Source organism: Cynoglossus semilaevis, chromosome 5, assembly GCF_000523025.1.
Source record: "Cynoglossus semilaevis isolate Cse_v1.0 chromosome 5, Cse_v1.0, whole genome shotgun sequence".
Taxonomy (NCBI): domain Eukaryota; kingdom Metazoa; phylum Chordata; class Actinopteri; order Pleuronectiformes; family Cynoglossidae; genus Cynoglossus; species Cynoglossus semilaevis.
The window spans coordinates 13,069,646-13,091,018 of NC_024311.1; the positions used below are offsets into that span (position 1 = coordinate 13,069,646).

At 42.2% G+C, this 21,373-nt stretch overlaps 1 protein-coding gene across 5 annotated transcripts in view; it reads right to left on the reverse strand.

Moving 5' to 3' along the window:
- Positions 1-21,373, reverse strand: part of kiaa1549lb (KIAA1549-like b) — a 71,381-nt gene that overhangs the window by 23,627 nt on the left and 26,381 nt on the right. For 3 of the 5 annotated variants that reach the window (XR_003049733.1, XM_025055670.1, XM_008310608.3), the window contains 10 exons: positions 13,561-17,046; positions 13,340-13,455; positions 10,728-10,947; positions 10,510-10,643; positions 9,398-9,566; positions 5,951-6,010; positions 5,015-5,166; positions 3,955-4,126; positions 2,439-2,602; positions 1,176-1,211 (listed from right to left, as the gene is read on the reverse strand). Coding sequence is in view for 4 of the 5 variants with exons in the window: in XM_025055670.1 (XP_024911438.1) it covers positions 1,176-1,211; positions 2,439-2,602; positions 3,955-4,126; positions 5,015-5,166; positions 5,951-6,010; positions 9,398-9,566; positions 10,510-10,643; positions 10,728-10,947; positions 13,340-13,455; positions 13,561-17,046 (4,709 nt within the window). In the remaining variant the exon portion in view is untranslated. The remainder of the gene's footprint in view (positions 1-1,175; positions 1,212-2,438; positions 2,603-3,954; positions 4,127-5,014; positions 5,167-5,950; positions 6,011-9,397; positions 9,567-10,509; positions 10,644-10,727; positions 10,948-13,339; positions 13,456-13,560; positions 17,047-21,373) is intronic. The other 2 variants (XM_025055672.1, XM_025055671.1) reach the window with 2 other exon arrangements.

A 21,373-nucleotide genomic window follows, 5' to 3' on the forward strand; every position in this document is an offset into this window, starting at 1 on the left:
TAAAAATAAGAGGAAGAAATTGAGATCATAATGTTATCAGCCAAGAGTTCACTGCTGTTATAAAGAAGTTGCAAAGCAAGGAGAAAATATTTTTTTAAATAAAGCTCCATTCAATCTAAATGTAGATTTATACAGTCCAACGTAAAGATAAAAGATAATACGGGTCATATTAAAATACAATCCAGCTAACACTTAAAACAAAAAAAACAAAAAACGTTCTTTTCCAATTTATGTTAAATGGTAAATAATAGATAGGAGAAAACTCCAATACCAGGTCTAAACTAAAATAAACAGACTTAATGTCAGCTGACGAACTAGCTTAAACCAGTGGTTCCTGATTATTTTCCATCATGCCCCCCTTGAGGACAGAAATGTTTTTACACCTCCCCTGCCACCTGGTCCGACACCACCACAAATTTAAATGCTATTGAGAACCTGATAACATGTATATTTTTATCTGTTTAAACCACTGTATGGGCTATGGATTATATTATATATAATGTACATGTTACAAAAGCCACATCAAACCTTGATTTTGCCACGACTTCTTAAAGAGACTTACCAAAGTTAAGGTCAAAGGTGTCATTGATTTTTACATCAGATTGAATTCAGAGGTTTCCGCTTTTATCACCAGTGAGAGTAATTAAAAACCATCACTACTTCTACTTTACCAGGGGAGTCTGTGACTTCAGGTCTCATGAAATTCAAAAATTCATGAGCAGCGGAATCTGCCAAATGCTACCGCACGCTCAGCATGTTCAGTGTTTCACAATAATGTGCAGAGTTAACGGATCACTCCGACTGGGACCCATGAACTCACAGTAATGGAAATGATTTCAGCCTTAATGTACTGTATAGACAGACACTTTCACAGTGAGGTTTTAAAACAGCTATTTAGAGCTGCCACACTATGTGCATGTCAGTGATTTCATAAAAGGAGATTTTTCAGTACCACCATTCAGTCACTGAAGTACACGACTGTGAAAACTTTGTTTCACTAAAATACCGTTCCGTGCTCAATTTTCATTGGCTCAGCAGGATTCGGGTTTGAAATGCAACCGTTGATGGCATGAGTTAACGGAGAGAATCTCATTGGATTCCTACAGTCAGCACCGCAGAGGCCTAGAGATGAAAACCGAGATGACTGTGGGGAGGATATGGAGAAGAGCAGATACCTGGTGATAAAAGCCGACATCCCTGCGGTACGCCATCTGAAGACAGAGACACAGAAAAAGAAACCAAACTCTCTTTGTGACCTGTTTAAATATCCGAGCTTCACTTTCAAATAAGTTGTTTCACATAAAAAAGAAATAGGTTATAAAAATCTAATATCCTCCTTCGACTGTAGCTCTGAACGTATTCTCATTAATGCTGAACGGTTGTTTGGTTTCCTGTGATGTCACAGACTAAGAGCTCGGCTCCCCGACTTCTCTGTGCCAACAAACCACCTTTTTGAAGACTTTGCCAAAGAATAATGCAATTTGTACATTTCCAATGATTCGATACAAAGTGAATTAGACATCAATGCGTTTCTTCTAAATTGCTTTGTTAAGCAACTTCTCGAAAATAATTTCTTCTAAATGCATGCATTGTCTGTTAATAATAATTCTGAGGAGACTGGGTTGTAGCCTTCACTGCTAATTCAGCAGCTAGCAAGTGTCACAGACTTGATCGCTCACAGACAAATGTGCTATGTGCACAGTTATCTGGGGCTATAACATTAGAGAAGACTGGGGGCAAAATTAAATATTTAAATTGTCCTTGAAATGATCATGACATAGCGTAAAAGATATTTAGCGTGGATATAACATAATGATAAAAGTTATCCAGAAATTGCTTAAGTTTGGCGTGGGCATATGGTGGTGCCAGAATTGTTTTAAAAGTTAGACACAACACAGCCAAAACTTCAATGTAAGAGTAAATATCAATGCTAATGCTAATGCTAACGGCTGAAAAAAGGAATCGCAAGGTTTCATGCACATGTGCTACAGCAAATGACTGATTAAGGAATGTCTTGCTAGGCTACGCTTCAGTAACTTGTCCTAAAAAGTTAACCAGAATATGATATAAAATAAATATGTATGACTAATAGATATAAAGTATGCCTTAAAAATGCAAAAGTGAGTACAAGAAACGGCAAAAAGTTATTGAAAAGACAATGTAGTTGGATGTAGTTATGTTATACTTTTTATTTTTCTTCACTGTGAAAATTACATCCTAATTTGAACTTTGATTTTGATATCATACAAAAACAGAGCTGGTGCCACTACTAATTGGGCAAAATAAATTATTAAAAATAAAGTATTTCCCTCAGTAAACAAATAAAAATAAGATCACTTTAAAAGAACTATCGAGCAATGTTTGAATTTTCCCTGAAAGAAGTCTTTTTGTGCCATTTATTTGTTTCTTTATAATAGAAAACAATAAAGGAAAGCTACCTTAGCTCTGGGGTTCAGGTTGCCAATGGCATCGGCCTTAAAGTCATTCTTGTTCTTCCTGCACAGCACGGCTGTGATGATGATGATGATGAGGGTCACCACAGAGATGGGGGCCAACACTGCAGCAATGATCCACAGATTGTTGGGAGGGTTCTTGACTACAGCTGTAAGAACAGAAGAAGAAGAAGAACATTCAGATCTAAGGGACAGAGATATCGTCTCCGTATCATGGGTTTAAACCCCTGTTGAAAACCAAGACCTGGTATCACTGTGACAAACTGAGCAGCCGTGTCTCTCACAGCGCACGAACCACAGGGGCACACACTGCACAAGCCAGGAGTTAACTAAAGTGTGATGAGGGGAAAATGGCAGAGAAAGGGCAGCCAACATTTCCAGTTCCATTTCAGACAATGGCGTCAGTGTTGGAGAGCAGAGGTTTGAGGGAAAGGTTGAGCGGAGGTATCACTTCCATTTCATTCACAGCGTCAGCTGCTGCTCTTGACTTTTCTAGAGTTACCATATCTGACAGAAACCCAACAATATAATAGCTTGACTTGTTGTTTTGAAGTACAATACACTCCCCCTGTTGGCAGAACGCAGTAAGGAAGGTGAGTGACCCTCTGAGGACACCACTGAAGAGTTTGGAAATAACTCTGTACTGATTGTAGTCTATAGAAAAATGTTTAACAAATGCATAACAAAGCCAAAACCGCCCCCTACAGCCTACATAGTGCACTACATGGGGTATGCCATTTTGTACTGGTGTCCAAATGTTTAGTGAGCAGAAGTAGTGCACTATAAAAGACACTCACTGCATCCCACAATTCACTGCAAAATCTACTGTACAACTGATAGTCGCTACCCAAGCAAAATATCCCATCATGCATTGCAATCAGAATATATATATAAGCAAGAAGAAAACTTGTTCAGAGGGTGCTGCAGCTCAACTATCTTTTCTTTTTAGGACAGTAAAGGCACCACTGGCTTTAATCCTCTCTCTTTATTTTGAGCATACTACAGTTAGCCAATCAGATTCAAAGGTCAGATACTACAGTTAGCCAATCAGATTCAAAAGTCATGTGTGATTTCTCTCTGCACAGCAGATTTCAGTTTATATTTCACAACCAAGAGTAGGGACCGTGTCTGTGCGCTGCGGGCTGTTACTGTCTCTTGCTCTTTGTTATACAACATAAAGATAAACTGATACGCAGCTGCTCTGATTTAGTTGTTTCGTGCAAGAATTCATGAGAAAAGGCAGAATTCTTTGTCTGTCTCCCACGATGCCTGGAACAGCTCCTTAAACGCGCTGTTCCCTCGTCTTCACAAAGCAGTGGGCAGCAGCACGGCAGCAGAAACAAACTATGTCCTGCAGCAGTTGAAGACATAAGAGCGTATGTTCAAGCTGCTCTCTGCTCCCCAGCGTAGCTTTGTTTTCCTCTTTGTCAGTCTGTCTATTTGCCTCTTTGACTGATGTAAAACAAAAGAAAAAGAAGAAAAATTCTAATAATTTGCTTACGTTCTGCTTGAAGTTGTACGAAGTAGCCCAGGGTGAGAGCCATAATCTGAGAGTCCACCGTGTTGAGGACCTTGGCAGCGGACGTCCCCGCTAAAGGAATGCCATTGTGCTGGACGTAGTAGGTCATTTCTGCAGGATTCTTCATCCCCGACACCCTACGGATGCCCACCATCTGTTTCAGGAAGAGAAAGAAATGTCTTGTGTTCACAAGGTTTACTCCACACAGATATAGAATACTGTAGTAACCATTCAGACGTTTTATGTCACTCATTAGTAGCAGAGCAGTACTTTATTCATCAGTGCAGTGACATGAGTGGGATTCTTTTTCTTTTATTTAACCACAGTGGTTCTACAAAGACATGATGGTTAAAATGGGTTTTAAGGAAAGGAAAAGTGAATAAATTCAAATAAAAACAAATTCTGTAATTGATTAATATTCTTATTTTTAAGCATTTTTTTCAATTAGTTAAAAAATGTAATTATTAAAATCAATTAAATAAATTAAAATTAATATACAGATATGTAAATGACACACAAACAAGAAAATTGTATCACTATTTTCTTCATCTGTTTTCCATTTAATCTGTGTAATTACAATATAAATCTGTAAAATCCAACATGAATAGAGTAAATCTACAGGCACCAAATGCATTTCCCAGAATTAAAGACCTGTCCTGAACATTATAGACTTTCTGCTCAGCTCAGTGTTGCTTCCATTTTAATTTTGCAGCAGAAATTACCGTAAAAATGAACAGCATCTCCAGGCTGGGAGTCTGACCATGAGAAAGCAGCAGTGACAGCAGCGTGAGCCGTGATTTGAGGAAAAACATTTGACCTCAGGCTTGTTTTGATGAGCAATTAGCAGACGATGAGCTGAGAGCCTCTCCAATCATGAGAGGATGACCACATAATCACTCAAGCATGTGTGTCAACAACACCTCATATTTATCCTACGAGAGCTCTTTACGAAACACGTAAGAGTAGAAACTGACACCTGAGACTTTCAGACCCGTTTTACTTTTTATTTTATTTTATTTTTTAGCAGCTGTCTGCTTCCTACCTGCACAGTGTAACTGTCCACAGTTGTAGCTCGTCTGAAGCGTGTGCCCTGCTGACCGGCCAAAACAAACAACTCTGCCAGTCGCTGTTCCATTAAACTGGCAAAGCTCTGGTACTGTCCTTCCAGACTGGTGTTATCCACATCCTGGATCACTGGGCGAGTAAACAAAAGACAAAAAATAAGGTGGACACAAAGTCATTAAAAAGAAAACAGAGAAATTAAGAAGGCACAGATGAATGGAATAAAGAGCAAAAGCCGGTCATGTGGAAAAAAAATGATTCAGAAATGGGGATAAATCTGAATTTTACAGTTTGTGAACACAGATGTTATTGTTAATAAATTCAAAGTGTGCCAGGCTGTCGTTCCTCCTTCCTCAAGGAACATCAAAGCCTAAAAGTCACATAAAATATAAAATATTCCTCCAACAACAAGAGGGCGGGGGGGTTTGATCTTCATATTCAGAGGGCGTCAAAAAGCTGCAGTCTGGGGCTGTCACAGTGCTGTAATAAATGTGAGCAGAATGAACACTCTGTCAAGAGTTTGAAAATAAGGGACATTTAGGGAAATAAGCTTAGAAAATATAAATATGCTCCTTTAAATCCTGTAAAAAGAGATTTAATTAATCCCTTGAAATGTATATAAAAATGTCTGTTTTATTTTTGAACTTTATTGATACCAGATAATCAAAATTGAAATGTAAGGATAGTCAGACAAGCTAGAGGAAGACCGAAAAGTTAGTGGCTTAAAAATTGAATTTCTTTTAACAATTTTAGGACTAGTCCGAATTCAGAATAATTATGAGCTCAGAATTATGTTCATGAAAATAAGTTTTTCATGAACATAAAAACAAAAAAAGTTGTTACGCAAATGTTTTACGAGAACAAACAAAAAGAATGAAGCACCAACGTGATGTTTTAATGTGATAACTTTTCTTACCTGTTATAACCCAGAAGTCTCTCGTTGCAAGAGAGGTGTTCAGATTGTGATATTCCAGGGCTGCAAAGAAAAAGAAACAAAACAGATGTTAATATTTAATCACTGTATCTTGACTGAAACCATTTTCTGGAGGTGAACCACATTTAGGGAACCATAATCTCTGAAACCATGCAGAGCTGCCCCTCTAACAACGTCAGCCGTTCTTGGGTCAGAATTGCATCAAGTCCCCGACACGAGCAGGAAAATGAATTCAAAACAGGAAGTTACCATTAACACCATTATTTCCTACTTTGCATTTTAAAGGACTGTAATTTTCCGTGATTTTTACAGTCTGAAGTCGGTCTCTCTGCCAACATCCTCATTCATATTCCCCTCCCGAAAGAAAGTGTGGAGGAGCCCGGGGGGAGTGAAAGAGCTGATCTCAGCACACGGAGCTCAGCCTACACAAAAACCACAGGAAGGATGGAGCGCTCACAGCTACAAACCGACTCTGCATGGAGGTGTGATCCCTGTCAGGGCAGAGCCATAGGTGACATGCAAGTCGCCCACTGTTAATTATTTACCGCCATAATTGGGTTTGAAGTGAGGTGGCAGCCGGTCGCCAACATATGCTAACTCCTGGTGTGAACAGTGTAGTGTCACCAGCAGAGAGGATTAAAAAAACAAAAAAAGAAAATCAAAGTGACATCCTGGTTCATTCACCTTCCTGTCCTTCATCACTTCATCCCTGTCTGTGTCGTGAGTTGCTTTTTGTTTATGTTTTTGTCAAATAGCTCTTTTTCAGCTTCCTTGGCTAAATTCTGTCATAGCATTTATCTACGAGCCTATTAAACTGTTTAGATTAATGAAAATAATGAAGAACCACTGGTCCAAAGACAGTCAAACTGTGCTGCAGTCATAGTCACAGTGACTCGGTGCTGTCCAAGGTGCTGATCTGGGGCTCCCACTAACAGTGGCTGCAATGCACTCTTCCATTATGACTACATAAAAGAAGTCAAAGTTCTTAACACTTCATTTTTTTATTGCAAATAAAAGCCTACAATTAAAAAATAAAGAGGTGGAGGGTGACATCATCCAACCTCGGCCATCTATGAACATAAACTCCTGGTTGTAAACTCTGCTCACTGACATGAACCCTCAGGTTAGAGAAGATTATATCAACTTTTACAGTAGTTTATCTTAGCTTAGCATAGCCAGTTGGTATTACAGGGACACACAGGTTTAAACACCATGGTGTGATCTTTCATTACAGCGTATTCCAGTGCAGTAAAGTTCTCTCTACCAAATACCCAAGACCACGGAAGAACACACTTAAACCCAGAGGTGCAGTTCCTGAAGTGTGGGTTAAACCTTGGCTCCGTCCTCGGTCTAACTGCCTTTTTCATAGATTTTTTTTTTAAGAGACCCCGAAGCACGAGTGTGTGTGATATTACACTCAATTACATTATGCAAAACACTGAGACTGAGGCAACTTTCACAGACGTGACCTGCTGTAGAACATTGTGTTCACACAGGAGGCAGCACATTAGCAGAACCACATCAGCAGCTTCTGATGCACTCAGGCACAGTCTGCTGCTGGAGCTCTGCTGCATTCTAAACCCAACACACACACACACACACACACACACACACTGAGAGGGTGTGATATCCGACATGCCTCGGGTCTCCTGCAACGCCAGTGAAGAGTGCAGTGCGTGTGTGGACAGCTGTATTGATCATACAGTCCTATATGGTTTCATCACACGTCCATTCAGCGACTGAAGACACTGCAGAAATGATTCATGTCAACAGAGCCAGGAGTTTTTTAATGGGGGCTCCTGTTATTGACCACCGCCTGTAGTGACCACAGGAACATGTTGTATTTGTCTGAGCGGATCAAAGACACTGTAAGTTACAATCACTTATTAACACAGATGTGTTTTAAGTCCAGCCGGGGGCGTGAGTCACCACAGAGGGACGGGTTTTTTATGCGTCTCACCCCCGTCTCTCTACTGCTTTACACACATTATTTTTATGTCCTGTTGCCAACAGTGTTGGAAATCAATTTGTTCTTTACAGGTTTTCTCTTGTTATCCTGGATTTTTTTTTCTGATGCATCAAAGTAAAGCTATTTCTTTCTTTCTATTTCTTACTTTTTCGCACATTTTGTATTTTTATTTTCAATGTTTCCAGCCTACTAACTTTTTTTTATCTGATAACATTTTTTTAAATTTATTTCTGAATTTCTGAAATATTTTTACTACACTCTTTGGCCCTCAGGGGGAGCAGTGGTGTTGGGTGGGCAAATTGAATGCAATTTCAATAATTCTTTGATTGTCTCAAAGTGGGGAAAACACATTGCTTTGTATTTTTTTATTATCATTTTAATGAGATGGGGGTGGACAAAAGTCCAATCTCCAAACAGAGGGTATATCAAAAAAAAATTTGGGAAACAAAAAACGATTTATCATTTGCATAGCTAACTTTTTTTTATGTATATATTGTGGTAATTTATGGTTTCATTTTCGCCACAGCTGTTCTGGCTTTTAGATGATTTTGAATACCTTTGAATATTACTATTTTTTATTTGGTACTGCATCCCAAGGAAAATAAAAATTATATATTTCAGATCATTAAAGCCACTTTAACAACATTTGTATATGACTTATAGGCAATAATGTAAGGCTAGAATTTAATACATAAGTGTATAGTAATAGCCCTTAACTATTACTGACTTATAGGCAATAATGTAAGGCTAGGATTTAATACATTAGGCCCTTAACTATTATTATTACATTTCTGTCGTCCAATTAAAATATTTGGACGTCAGTGCTTTAAGGCAATGGTCAAAAAGGCTTTGTTTACACTAATGACAAGAAAACAACATAACGAGAACATTTACCTTAAAGCAAAAAATGTATCGTTTTCTGAGCAAAAGCTTCTGTACTGAAAAAAAGGAGAAACTACTACAATATTCTGGGCATGTACTGTGAACAAGGTCAAGCAAACTGTGAATATTCACCCCCGGGGAACAATGAAGAACAATACAAACGCCCGATTTTATGTCGGAGTCGTGCATCTGGCATGTCTGCCTCAGCTGAGCAGTACACACACCCCACCCTCCCACAGCTGCACTGGTGGGACAGAAGTGGAACTGCTCTTTAGACTCCCGCTGACAGGCTGCTGCTCTGTGTGTTTATCAAGAACTGAGAAGGAACCAGGCTGGTTCTGTTTGTCCAGAGAAGCCAAGGGTAAAGGAAGCACTGCAGTTTTATGACACCTGGTGATTGTACCTGGACGGTGAGCATTTAAAGAATAAATTCAAACATTTTAAACTCAGCTTAGACCTTAACCTCGGTGACCCAGAATTGGCCTCCACACCCTGGGCATCCACTCCGATTTGTCAGTAGTGACTTAGACCCAGTGTTAAAGACTAAAAGCATTCATGCTTCAGTAATTACAACTTACGCTCGGCAACGGTGAGCGGGGGATAGAAGAGGAAGTAGCCCACCAGCTCAGCTGACAGCTGACCCAGGAGGTTGGAGGCAGTGGTGCCATTGAGGAGGACGGTGCCGTTACTCACAGTGTAGACCAGAGACACAGCGGGAGAGCCTGTCGTCTGAGTGACACTCAGCATCTGGTGGTGGAATAAGGAGAACAGCAGCTCAGAGAGAGAAGGAAGCGTGAAAAAAGGAGTCAACACAAATAACACAACAGTGAGTCTAATGGTGTAAAATCAAGGCAGAACACAATGAAATGATACTCTAATAGAGAAGTCAGTGTCGGAGAAAAAATAAAACCATGGAAATCACTGAAAACTGTGAGAAAATGACAGATCTGTAAAGGATGCAAAACTCAGCCATGCCCGGCCAGCAAAGCCACCTTAATGCAGTGTGTACTTTAATGTGGCAGTTGACTGAAGTGATCACAAACATTGTTCACACTCCTCAAACATAATGAATCAATATTTAAAAAGCAGCTCTTGTTCCAAAGCCAAAGCGAGCACGGTCAAGAGGACGGAGGCTGGACAACACGCTGCTGAGGACACAGTGGAAATGAAAAGTCTAGACGGAGTTCAGTGTAGACAAGAGTAAGGGAGTTTGTTCACTATTTGAGAAGTACTGCCTTAACTGAACATTATCAAACCATTCCAACGTGAGCCGGACACAGAATTTTGGGACAATGAAGTTCAAATCGTCTCATATGGGAATGGGTTTTTTTTTCAGTCTCCTGGAAAGAGACGAAACTCAGTGTTGTAAGTAGTAGATGGGTGGGGTCCTGGACCTCCTCCTCATTTAAAAGAAAATAGTTTTCTTTATCTTGATCATTCTTCTTCTTCAGTTTCTTAAACATCTATATATAGATACACACCTTTGAGATCTTTGATCCCTCTCCCTTATATAAAAGAGCTGAGCTGTAGCTAACGAACATGAACCACACTGATCTCCAGGTTGTGTAGTTTCTTTGGCTTCACCACTCGTTTGAGTGTTGGGGGCTTTTAAAAAAGGAAACACTAGAACAGTAAAGGGAACTCACCCACACAGAAGATCAATTATTACACACTTGTTCCTCCACAGTACCTGGACGGTGAGCTTGCTGTTACTGCTGAGCACTTTGACCTGTGCTTCTAAAAACACCCTCTCCAGCCGACGCTCCATCATTTGAGAGAATCGACAGGTGCGGGGGTTATCGTCCGCTCCCACGAACTGCAGCACTGGAACATGAAACCAAACGTCAGACCTTCCAGACCTACTTTGGGTTAAATTCTTCTAGTGGATCATCTGAACTCAGAGCTGACCTGTTTTCAGCTGGAATGTAGAGGCCGGGCTGGCGCGCCACAACGCGGCCGGCAGCGGCAGGGCCGTGACCATGGGGAGATACTGTCGCAGGTCTGCAATCAGCTTATCGCGGCCATACGATTCCAAGCCATCCAGCACTACAGAGGGGGGGTAGACTACATCCCCTCCGGTCACATGATAGGCCACTGTCATGTTTGGTGAGCCAAACACTGTCTCCACCTGAGGGAGTGAAGGAAAAGGAGGTTATTTTTTTTTTGTTGGTCACAAACTCACAACCTCTGAAGTCTCTGTTTCTTTAAAAGAATCCCTTTTTGGTTTCCGACCTTAAGATACACTAGCGCCACCCACCAGGCTGGAGAGTATTCCTCATGCCAAGATTAGGGAACAGTTCGATTTGTGATTTTATGAGGTCTACTTTATCAAATTGAATTTGTTTTCATTTTTATTTTGACAGCTCAAGCTGGAACGCAGTGGCCAAAGGGAAGGATGACGTCTACTGACATTTTTCAAAAGGGTTTAAATTTGAAATACTGTCAAAATGTCGCAATTGATTTTTCTGTTACTTAACGAACGTTGGCCAGAGTGTTTGGAACAACCTGGTCCCCCCAATCCCCTGGTGGATCGGTGTACAAACTACCACTGTGGTTGAAGGGAAAAATCTGGATGTGATTCGTCCTCTTCTGTCTTTGAGTTATTTTATAGAAAAAGAGAGTGAATTTAATGGAAGGGGAACATGTTCTACACATCACTGTGCTCACACTTTTTCACATATTTCGTGGTGATTGGAGAGAGAGTGAGATAAAACAATGCAGGTTTGTTATGTAATCCCATCAGGAAACAGGTGCTGACATGTGAGCCAGTGGTGAAAACACCGAGCGTCTCCACTCTCTGCTGCAGCACAATCCCGTCTTCTCATGAGCGCCGCAAAAAGAGCCCTTTATTATCACTTCATCCTCCCGGGCTTTGACCATGTGACGCTGTTATTAAGAGATTGCATTTCAAGCGAGTCAAAGACTGTGGTAACACACCCACCGACCGGGGCTCAAAGACTGCCAACAGATTAGACCACCAGATCTGACTGTGACGTTCAGGCAGATAAAAGTCACCGGAGCGACGAGGTACGAAACACTAAACTTGTTTTTACATGTTCAAACTTGTGTTTTTGTCTTGCGGCAGTGTTCATTCAGTCTATTTCTTATCTTCTTTTTTTTTTTGTCGACATCAGAACGGCCCATTATTCTCCTCCCAACCATTTATAACCTATAATTAAACGCAAGAAGCAATTTCCCTCGTGTGAACAGCTTGCCTTCCATTGGACGACAGCGCAGCACTGCTAAAAGGAAGTGGTGCGATGTTGAAGCGGGTGACAGGAGTGCAGTGGAGCAGGGCGCCGTCAGAGACCACACAGTGTCTCACTTTGAACATGTGAGGGCGCTGACCTTCACACAGGCAGGACAAACGCTCTCTCCGCCTCGTGGTTTCACTTTGAGAAATTCAACCAGAAGTACACAGAGAACTGAAGAGGCACGTGGACTGAGATGGTTCAAAATATGGCTCGCGGGTCAACTGTGGCACATTGAGCATTTAAACTATTAACTTTTAATGTGTTAATGCAGCAGAAAAAAACCCAAGCGAGGTGTGTGTGTGTGTGTTCAGTTAATTCTGCTGCGTCTGATCCTGTGAAGACACTTCCAGTATAAACTGTCTCTTTTGAATCAACGAGACATTCAGTCCTCATTGGTTGCAGTCACTTGCTCCAGTCCTACATTCACTTTTGCTGCTGTTACAGTTGCACAAATATGTGACTTCACCCACTGCCTTCTGGGACACTTCCAGTCAACCTCATTTCTATATTTGTCCTCATCTCTTTTCGCGGAGCCTAAATCCGGGTCCTTGGTTTTGGTGTCACGGTGTAATATCAGCACGTGACTTTAACCATGTGATACCCAGGTTGAGGTACAATGAAGATGAATCGGTTCCACTTCTCCTCTTTGGAGGCCAAAGTGGATCATCTCATATCAGGATCCTGGAGTCATAACCACTAGATCTCCACAGGTGAGATGGTCGGCCCAGTTGGATGAACGGGCAGAGATATGTAATCAATGGTGTTTGGTATAGTTTACTCCTACTTGTATCAACAATTTGACTGGTGACCCCAAAGACATTTATAGTCATGAAAGTGAAAGAAAAAGTTCTATAAATTTTGTGTGCCTTTTTTTTTAATACCCTATTTTAATTTCAGGCGACTCCAAATGGGGTTGCAACCCCTAGAAACCCACTTCACATCTTTGGATAAAAACATTTGCCAAAGCTGGGGCCCAGATCTGTCATCTTTTAGCTGCAAGGAGGTAGTACCAAGCATGGTACCAGACACAAACTTTAACTGAAACAAAATATAAAATATTTCTACATACACTCGGCCCCAGTAGAGTAGACTGAGAATCTCTAAAAACCAAATAAATAAAATGAGAGCTCAACTCCGTTCCACAACAGACAACTTCAAGCGTTGCCATGTACGAACTTTTACAAGAGGACCAGAGGGACGTACAGGCTACTGTACAACGGTTTCATGTTTCTGACAAGCCTAAATACTTAGAAGTACCAGTCTGACCTGTGCTTGGGCAGAGGAATCATTCAGAGCTTTCCGGAGGCCCTGGCTGAGGCCTCGTCGCAGGTTCTGTCTCTGGATGCTGTCCAGTCGGTTTCTTCTGACATAAATGGAAACCACTAACAGACATGGACACAACGAGAGACCAGACAAACATATTAAAAAGAAAAAAAAATATTGACTTTTTTTTCTGCTGGTTTGTCATATGATAAACTACTCTTTACCTGTTTTCACCCACATTCTCTCTGTAATGTTGCACTGCTGAGGCGTGGCCTCCGTGGTGGTGGTGAACGGAGAGATGAAGGCGGTGGTGGCCGCCCGGGGTGGAACTGTTCTGAGGACGAACGGAGTAAAAGTTCTCCTGCTGGTTTGAGTCCTGATGGTCGTGGTGGAGGTAAACCTTCTGATGACCGGTGTTGTTAGATGGGTGGTACTAACGGGGGTGGACGGTGAAGCAACACCGCCCAGGGATGGCACGGAGCTGGTGGTGGAGGCGACGGGGAAAGGATTCTCTGTTTTAGTGGTCGAAGCTGCGGCCGTGGTGGTGGAGGGCTTCACGGAGGCTGGTGTGATGTCCGGTCGAGGGGTGAGGGGCGGTACCTGAGATGTCCTGTCAGTGGGTGCAGTTGACTGAGAGGGAGGAGGGGGCGGGTCCTCGTTCTCTTTGAGGAAAGTGAGAGCAACCGCTCTGGATGTTCCAGCGCTGAGCTCATCAGCCGACGCTGCCTCTGTAAGATCAACAGACGTGTCAGTTGTACTGTGAGATGGGGGGGACATCGAGAGTGATGTGGAAGACAAGACGATGTCGGGGAACTCGGTTGGTTCGAATGATGATGATGATGTCACTTCAGGTGAACTGAACGCTGAACTGATTGGATGTATATCCAGCAAGGACACTGACGAGGTTGAAAGATCTGAGGACAACCCTGACAATGTCACCCGTGTGGACAACACCGCCACTGCAGGTGTTTCTGACCCTTTCAGTTCTGATCGGACCGGGTCGCCGTCATCGTCCGTGTCAGTGAAACTGCGTGGAAGTCTGGCAGCAGTGATTTTATAAACGTAGGCGAGGACGGTGTCTTTTGACGATGTGACGGAGTCAGTGGTTGCGTGAGAAATAGCGGGAGGCGTACGTGGAGTCCATACTGATGTAGCGTCAGTATTGTCAGCGGTCATGCCTACTTTTAAATTCCCTAGAAAGAAATCTGTGTTCTCTTCATCTTGATAAGACCCTTCTGTTCTGTGTGAAGGAGGCGGATCCGCTCCATCAGTTGAATGAAGCACATATGGATCACTGGCGGTGAATGTTGGCGCTACTGAATACAGGATATGCATTTTATGCTCTTGACCGCCTTCCAGGCCGGGATGTTGTTGGTATGATAAGCCATCTGCCGCTAAATCAGAAACTGACGGTTTAAAACTACTGGGTGTCGTGTGTGATTCAGAGGCAACTCTTTGAAAAGAAACCAGATTGCTGGCTCTCCACTTTGTATATGCTGCCATTAGTGTTGTGCCAAATGTGGAAATAGGATTTAGTGTTTCACTAGTGCTGTTTTGTCCATCACCGGGGGAAGGAGAGGCTGCAGGAAAAGCAGTGCCGGGACGAGCCGACTGTGTGCCTGAATAGAACTTTGATTTATGACTACTAACAAAGACGGCCGGTCCCTGAGCAGGAGACGCAGAGGTTGTCCTTTGTGTGGGGATGATTTTTGACCAGGAGGAAGACGAGCTCCTATAGGGGCCCGTCACTGTCACATCTTCATCAGGAGCTTCAGTCGGCAGCGATTGAAAGTGTGGTGTGGACAGAAAACTCTTTGTGTTGGACAAAATATTTCCCTCCTTTTCATGAAACAAAGGAAAGGAAGCATCTCTATCCAGGTTTTCTGCAAATGAGCGTCCATTTGTCACATGACCAGGCCAAGCTGGTGATGATTTACTGCTTTCTGCATCTGTTTGCACCTGCAGTGTCGAAGGTTTACTGTGGTCGGCCCTCTCTGAGTTTTTATTACGTGCAAAGACTTCACCTGATGATGATGCCATCTGATGAGAATTATGAGAAGTTGGCACCGAACCAAACTCCGAGTCCAAATTTAGTGACGGCGTGGCCTGAACAGGTCTGTCGGAGGGTTTTGGTTTATGTGACAGTGTAGGTTTGGTTCGTTCCAGCAAATTTAATTCATTACTGCTGGACAGACCTTCATCCTGGTTCAGGATGTCGCTTCGTACAAAGGGTGAGAAGTAAGAAGGGAGGGTAGAGAGATTTTCATCTGTTACAAATTTTGTCAATATTAAACCAGAAGGAAACGTCGTTTTTTCAAACAAGCCCTTTGTGACAAAGGTTGTTCCTCCTCTGGTGATCAAACCAGTGGAGATGTCAGGTTTTTGATACATGTTTTTCTCTAGAACCTGAGAGAAAACAGATTTGTTCTCATCCACTGCTAGTTTGTTGTTTTCATTAATGGCATCAACGATAGCGAGGCCATGACCCGCTGCCATCGGTAAATCATCACGAATAGATGCACGCTCCAAGGACGGGGAGCCAGAGGAGATAGGTGTGAGGTTTGTGATTTGAATTTCGGAGAGAGACTCTGTATCTGGAGGCTTATCAGAGGAAGCTGTAAAAAAATAACCAGCAGGTGTGAAAGTCGCCGCTGGTGACGCTCGAGGATTTGTAATGTGCGAATTGAGAGGCGACGCGGTGGCGTTCCCGTAGCTTTTGTGACGTACAGGTGGAGGTTTAGTCTGTTGTGAGGCATTAGAAGGAACAGACAGTCGAGCTGAATTTCTGTGATTAGAAGAAAGCCAGGTGTTAATTTCTGGATCGTTCTCCGACACCGCACTCACACTTTGGGTGTGAGTCTCAGTGGGTTCATTAAAAGTCTTGAAATAATTCCCATATTCAGGGAAATAATATGCTTTTCTGGTTGCTGGTGGCTTGGTTAATGCTAAGTCTATACTGCTAGTGTTGAGTCCCAAAGTTTTTTCGGTTGTGTCATTTTTTTCCCTACGTGGCGGCACAGAGGTGGTTAGTCCCCATTTAAACGCTGCTGGTAAATGTGATGCTAAACTGGTGACAGGGCTAGCTGCTGGACTGGACAATATGTGTTGACCCTGAGAAGACGTAGCGCGGTTCAACCTGTTAATGTAGGACGAGAGCACAGAGGAAGTGGATGGAGCTGGTGATGACAGTGAAGGTGATGGTGATGATAAAAATGATGAGTTGGTCTTTTTTACATCCACGGTGAGTACATGTAATGGCTCAGACTCCAGTGATGACATGGTCACATCATGACGTGGTGCGGTATGCTGCTGGCGAGGCATGCTGGGAGTCCGACCTGAGCTGGTGGGGTGGATCCTATCGCCTGCTTTTGACAACGACGAGGAAGACATCTGGGAGCCATGGCTGGAATTTCGTGAAGGCCATTTGGTGGTGTGGTTCTCGTCCCTGGTGAAAGTTGCCAAGGTTTTGCTTTGATCTTGGCTGGATGGATGATTGACAGTTCCTGCCTTTACTGTTAGCACAGAAGAGAAGGCAGCCTGTCCTGATAAACCTCTTGCATCTGACTCAGAGTCCCCTTCTGATTGGGTGGCTGAGAAAGGCACCTCCTCCTCTGCTGCAGCCAAGTCAGCCACTCGTTGACTAGGAGCCGCTGTGGCTGAGGGGTCACTGGGTAATGACGAGAAGCCAGAGGCATCGAAGGTGGATTTTTCTGTACAAAGAGAGCCAGAAAATAACATCATTAGAAATGAGATACGCCAATGGCTTTATCATGATTATGTGAAATTATCCGCTAGCAAAAAAAGTGCCAAGAGTTCGACAAACAATATTACAGTGGAATAATAGTATTGTTTGTCGTTGCTTGTGGATAAAGTTAAAACAACAGTTTTAGGGACACAGAAAGCTACTCCCAGTTTAATAGCATTATAGCATAGCTATCCCAGAAGCTATGAGCTAGCTTTGTTTACATGGTCCATAAACAAAATATCACTTTGCAATAACATCCTTACCACAAACAGATAATGAAAATCTTCATGAAATATGTAAAGTGGTGAAGTATTATCCCTTTTAGCTAACAGCTAATAATATGAAGAAGCTACAGGAGAAACAGCCATTGGAGATGTAGCTTAGCCGACACGTTTGTGATAGAAAATCCTAATTGAATACGTGTTAAATTTTAAATGTCATACTATATTTGCCTCTTTTTTCTTGGACACAGGTTGCCAAGCTTAGCCAGGATTAATAGTGTTAATGCATCTCTTTAATAGTCTGAGATAGCACACCAAGGCAGACATTTATGTTCTCCCACAGGACGGAGAAAAAAAAAGAGACAATCTTCAAAGTAGAACAAATAGAATTATTTAAAGATGACAGCCTTGTGCTCAGTGCAGGAGAAGCAGCAACAGTTCTGGCACGTAGCTCTCCAGTCACACGACGGACTTTGGTTAAAACTGTGTGGAAATGAGGCTTCTGTAAAGGGCAAATGTAAAACGGCGATGATTCAGAGGTAGGAATTAGAAAGGCGTTAAAGACGTGAGCACCAAGACAGCTACAGGGAAGTCTAGTCCCGTCCTCTGCTCTTCTCTAATTCTCCGCACATCCTCCACACGTTCATAGAGGGCTCTTTTATCCCTTTGTAAAACTTTGCAGTCCTGTCACATCTCCCGCCCCCTCCGCGCATCCACTACATGCAGCATGAGACAAAATAGCAAATTAGCTCTTTTTAAAAGGACTCTTTTATGTCCCAATAAAATATATACCACATTTGTTTTGCATTACTTCTATGACAACTTTAGTATTTAAGTATTTACCTGCTTTCAGCTAGCTATTAGTTGATATCATTTATTAGCTTTTAAGAGGATTTAAATCAGCGTTTACTGCTGGTGTAGCTTTAAGCAGTTGGAGACGGCTATATTTTCGCTGTGTCATTTTTAATCGTTATTAATGTCTTTTTCTTTTCTATGTGTAGTTAAATTGTATCTACTAGCTTGTAGTTGTAGCTTTAAATACATCTTAGCCAATTTTAGACACCTCTGCATATACCTTTGGAGAATTATTTCCTCTTTCTTTAGCTAATCATTTAAGCTAGCTAAAGCTATTTATTTATTTATGCAAAGCTATCAGTTAGCTAATATGTATTCCTGCAACACACGGGGTGGTCTGTAAGTCAGGTGACCAGGGTTTAACCAGTTAAATGTGGGTGAAGATGATTTTGTAGTCGGTCAGTGTTGACCCATCATAATATCGTGTTGGAGTGCAGACTAAAATATACAGTCCTTTTTGTATCTTTTTTTAATTAACATAACTTTCTACTTTGCCTAAAGCTGCCTGTTGATATGGTGTTGGGTGAATCTGTGACTGACGCAGAGAAGAATCACAGTCCTGACAGTCTGCCATTCTGACTTCCCTCACATCCCCTAAATGTCAGCCACATCAGACAGTTCCTGTTCAGCCTTAAAAAAATATCAGCATGAGGTTAGAGGTGGTTGGTTTCATGGTTTCAAAAAGACACGATCAGTGTCTGTCAAAGTCAAACTCTCTGTGTCACAGTGGAGCAGTAAAATCGACCAGTCCACCAGTAAATTAGTCTGCACGACCTCCCAGAATTCGTGACAACTAAACCTGACCAAACCACAAAATCCAAATATTGTGGTCCAACTGGTCGTCTCCTCCTGTTAATACTACAGACCGTGAACTCATCCAGCGATCACTGCAGAAAAAAAGCGTCGTCCGTTGAGTCTGTCGTGTTCCCCTGAATTACATACATGAGTTGCAGCCTGAGGCGGTGTGTAGTCACACACTCCGTCTGCAGACGCTTGCAAGACATAAATGAAACCAAACACCTTGAAAAATTAATACGTGTTCCTGTTCTCTTAAATGTCACCAATAACACGGGATATTGGAACAAAGCTCTGTATAATGTCTGGCCAGAGGGTTCAATGACATTTCATTTCACACCGACACACGTTTGTGCTGCATTCATGCACCAGCGTTTATGTCTTTTTAGTCGTTTCTTCCATAGATCAGTGCTGGAATCTGATTAGTGAAACTGTAAATACTCCACGTTTAATTCCAGATGTGAATAAAGACAGAGAAGGTGACTCTTCATGTGGAGAAAACTCCACAGCCACAGAGACGTGAATCCAGTCCAGCTCCAAGGACCACCACCACCAGCTGATTTCAGGCAGAAAGCACCTTGTCAACGACATGAAAGATAACTTCCTGTCGTGTTCCCCTACACCGACATCACTCAACGAGACGACCGGAAGGCAGGAGAATGAGACTGCGGCAAGTCTGAATGGATGTTTTCCTTCAGTCGGGGAAGAATAGAATAAATAGGGATTTTTTTTATTATTATTCAATAATAAATTCAATCTCTGGGTTTGAGTGGAGCCTGAGCTAGTTTGGGGGGGGGGGGGGGGGGGGTGGTCCCCCCCCCCCCCACTTCCCCCTCCCGCCGGCCTGTTCACTACTTCATCAGAGGGACACATGGGAAAAACGTCGAAAAGAGGAAATCAGTGAAAACCCACTCCCCATGCTGGGAAACTTTAAAAAAAGCCATACAGAAAGAAATAAAGGAGGAGTTGGGGTTAAAAACCAGTGTTATAAGCCAGTGGTTCCCAAAATAGGGAGAAGGTCCCCAGTAGAGGTCATGGTCCTTTTACACTGGTTGATCGTTTTATTTTATTAATTTGTTCAATAAGACTAGCAGGTTTGTAGGCTACAGATTTTAAAGCCATATCTGTGAGTGTGTTGAGGGGGGGGGGGGGGGGGGGGCTCTGAAAATCAGTTGTGCTGCAGAGAAAATGACCTGTTTGAAGAGAGACCTTCATGTGACCTGTGTCCACAGGAGACCCGGCCCACTACTCTTAACACACGGGTGTTAAAATGTGGACATTGTACTGTGTTATCAGACACTGTGGACTGAAAAGGCAAAAAAAAGGGGACTTTGATGTTAAGCGTTTAAATGCAGTGGCCACAGAAAAATCAAACAGGGACAACGAATAACATTCGCTCACAAAAGGCAGGAAGAGAGAGATTTGGTCGTTTCATCTCCTCACGAGCAGCAACACACGGAGCAAAGACCTCATTTTCACACTCATTTCTCCTCCCTGCAGCCAGCGCTATCTCTGAGCCACACAAACATGACACCGCCGCACCTCCCACCACTGCACTCACAATGTACAGCGCCCCCTTCACTTTGCTTTAAGCTGTTTTTGTTCTCTTATGTGCAAGAAAAAAATAATAATAAAATAAAAATTGTCAACAACAAAAATGTAATTCAGTTGTGGACTGGATGAAGCGCTGCGAGCTGAGAAACACATTTGTTAAGCCTGTCCTCCTGCTCCTCAGGAGCGGCTGCTGAAGCTCCTCCTGTGTGGAAGGTTGATGTGAGGCGGAGGTTGAGTCAGCTGGTGTTTAATTAAAAGGACAAATAAAAGTTTCAAAGGCGTTCTTTGGGGCTGAATGTAGGTGATGAAACTGTATTTGGACCAGTGGCAGAATATGATTGTGGAGAGGTTGAGTCTCGGTCTGGTTATTTGAATTTCATTCATCATTTTTTCTCCATATAAATGTGAGCAATAATAAAAAATAAACAAAGTGGAAAAAATAAGAACATAATAGTGATACAAAAATGTAGTAGAAAATTGTATTTTTTCTTTTATTTAAAGCAATACTTCTCAACTACACAACTCTACACAAACCACTGCAGCTGGTATCCTAACGTCACAAAAGAAAAACACAGAGAAAGCTACAGTGCATGTCAACAACAGAGTGGTTTCACCTCCTGAACAGTTGTCCAATCACCACTGCTTCACTGACTTCCTGTCAAGTGATGATGTTTTGGATTCATTTATCCAGTCAGTTTCCAGCACAGCTTTTAATTCACTGCAATGCTACACGGCTGCAGGAGAGGAGAATCAGATGCTCTGAGATAATGAGTTCATTCTGAATTAACTACTCAGGTACTTGACTGCCTTGTAGCACACATTTATGAAATGCAATCGGAATATATATATATATATATATACATATAT